The sequence below is a fragment of the Bison bison genome, unplaced genomic scaffold (assembly GCF_000754665.1).
Source record: "Bison bison bison isolate TAMUID 2011002044 unplaced genomic scaffold, Bison_UMD1.0 scf7180017864037, whole genome shotgun sequence".
Lineage (NCBI taxonomy): Eukaryota > Metazoa > Chordata > Mammalia > Artiodactyla > Bovidae > Bison > Bison bison.
In genome coordinates, this window is record NW_011494609.1 from 6,628,432 (window position 1) to 6,631,158 (window position 2,727).

Consider the following 2,727-nt stretch of genomic DNA (forward strand, 5'->3'; position numbering starts at 1 on the left):
CCTACCCCACCCACCCCCCACCCCCACCCCGTCGACAGAAGCTCCACCCCTGATCTCAGCACTGCTTCTACCAGGGGAGGTGGTCTTACCAGACTGGTCCAGGAAGCCACAAGTCAGGGACCCCGGAAGCTTAGGAGATGGGTCTCTGGCTTCCCTGTACCATCCCCGAAGCCACATTGTACTTTTTCGAACACAATCAAACACAAGAAAGCAACTGGACTCTTGCAGTACATATTTTTTTTATCGTTTCTTGAGGCCGTCGGGGCCGGAGCTGCAGCCTGCAGACCTCCCAGGAGAGGGCCAGCCGCGGCCGAGCTCCGGGGAGGTGAGGGGCATGCGAGGATCTGGGTGTCGGGGCGGGAATGGGGGCCTAGCGCACTGGTTCTGCACCTCCTGCGAGACCAATCCAGGAAGCGGCGCCACTTCCTGACTCCTGGAAAGCTGCTGCACCTCTTGTGGGCCAAGGCCGCGGGGGCGCCGCAGCCGAACAGGCCCTTCTTGTCGCGCAGGCGCACTGGGTCGCACGGATCCTGCGGCCTGCCGCTTTCCTGCTGCGCAGGCGCACTAAGCCGCGCACCGGGAGGCGGGATCACGAACGGCTGGGAGCAGGCCGGAGGGCGATGGGCGGGGCCCCTGTTGCTTGGCCGTCGCCCCGCCCACTTCCGGCGTGCTGCTCTTCCGGGCGAAGGCGCCTGGCCTGGGTCCGAGGTGTGGCTAGTCCAGACGACGAAGGAGACAACGATCGACCGTCAAGGCTGCAGCGACCATGGCGTCCAGCGGAGTCCGCGGGCCGACGCCGCGCTGGGGACCGACACTCGGCAGCGCTGCGCTGTTCCTGCTGCTCCTCCCGGCGGCCGTCGCCCAGGGTGAGGGCGGTCGGGGGGCACAGGGTCAAGGGGTCGAGGGGACCGGGCGAGGTGAGGACAGGGGGAGCAGGGTCGGGGTCAAGGAGTGCGGAGGGCAGGGGGTCGCAGCCGCCCGGGGTGGATGCTCCAGGCCCGCGCGGTTTTCGGGGACGGCCGGGGGCCACCCGAATGTCCGTTGGTGGCCTGGGCCGGCCCTTTGTCCTGGCTCAGCATTCGGGGTGGTCCGGGACCGCGGGGGCGGCCTGGCCGAGAGCGCTGTCCCCTCTTTAATGTCCCCGCTACCCTGGGAAAGAGCTGTCGAGTGTGGACCCGGGGTCAGAAGCAGAGCTGGAGAGCTTGCCTGACCCACAGCAGGTCAGCGGCTGGAGTCCAGGGGCCTGGCCCTTGTGTGGGCACGGCTGGTGTGTTGGGGGGCTTTGCTCCCCTCGAGGAGACCTGTGTGCAGCCCTTCCACCGATGCCCACTGTGCAGAGTAGACCCCTCTGAGGAGCTCCAGGGTCAGCGGCCAGTGCTTGAACTTGGCCTGCCCTGCCGGGGCAGATTCTAGGCTCTCCAGACCTTCCCTACTTGGGTAGGTTGGGTGGCCCTCTTTGTTTATCCCACCACTTCTCAGTAACCACCTGTGCCCGGTGCTGAGTCTACATGGTGACTGGCTGATGGAGGCACTGAGTTCCTGGGCTGCCTGACCTGGAAATAGCAGTTAGCAGGGTGAGGAGAGTGCATGACCTAAGAGCTCAGAAGCTCCAGAAAAGGGGCTGCTGGAGGGCAGCGTCCTGTGGGTGGTCTGCAGGTGGGTGGAGATCTTGGAGGGTTTGATGGGGGAGCTGTGTGTGGCGTGCAAGGGGTTGGCGGGGGGGGGTGGGTAATCACCAGTGTGGAAAACAGAGCCTCTGGCTGGTGACCTCACCCACCTGGGCCAGCCTGAGGGGCCAGGGCGTTTCTCAGCTCTGGTCAGCTGTAGTTGCATCAACTCTGTAGCACTGCAAGGCACCTTTCCTCTATGTGGCCTGAGCGGGTGTCTGCGTGCAGCACTGCGTGAGTCTCTTCATTCTCCTTCTAAACATACTTGTGTGCACACTTGTGACATTATCTGTCAGTGCAGCAGTGGAGTTGCACAGAATAGGGAACTTCTGGTTGAAATTGACTTTTCAGCACAAATGTGAACTTTCAGCACAACAGGATATGTGTAGCTGTAGAGAAAGTGTTGTTACGAAGACCTGGCTCCCACGACCATGGGTCCAAGGAGCCCTGTGAGCTGGTCTGTTTGACCTGGGAGTGCTTTTTACTAAACAGGCTGGATGAGAACCAAATCTGCTATCACCCAAGAGTCTCTCCTGGGTGGCTGAAGGGCCTGCGCTCTTGCATTGTTAGAGTAGGTGTGTCAGGAAACGCCCCCTGTGTGTTTGGCTGCTTGCCTTTCATGCTGGCTTGGCCCTGGACTTCTGAAGCCACCAGAGACCCCTGTGAGCTGAGTGGGCGGGTCCTGTGACAGTTTGGGAATGAAACCAGGCGTAGTATTTCAGGAGAAAGGCCGCAGTTTTTCTAGCCACACTGAGCACTGAGGTGCCCCTTTCCCACAGAGGCTGGGCTTGCTGTGTGGTTTGACTGCTTGTCATGCCATAGGAATGTGACTACACCATCTATGATACTTTGCATTCCTTGCAAGGATGCTGTGCGTATTAGTCAGGAAAAATTACCCTAAAGAAACAGAACCAGCAGGATATATGTAGAGTTATTTGGCTCAGACCATAAAGCATCTGCCTGCAATGTAGGAGACCGGGTTCGATCCCTGGGTTGGGAAGATCCCCTGGAGAAGGAAATGGCAACCCACTCCAGTACTCTTGCCTAGAAAATTCCATGG

At 60.5% G+C, this 2,727-nt stretch overlaps 1 protein-coding gene across 1 annotated transcript in view; it reads left to right on the top strand.

The window, feature by feature from the left end:
* The first annotated feature begins 573 nt into the window (after nucleotides 1–573).
* The window catches only part of PTTG1IP (pituitary tumor-transforming 1 interacting protein), a 17,532-nt gene continuing 15,378 nt past the window's right edge, over nucleotides 574–2,727 (top strand). Inside the window, exon 1 of the mRNA XM_010834882.1 lies at nucleotides 574–866. Coding sequence (XP_010833184.1) covers nucleotides 767–866 — 100 coding nt within the window. The 5' untranslated portion in view covers nucleotides 574–766. The remainder of the gene's footprint in view (nucleotides 867–2,727) is intronic.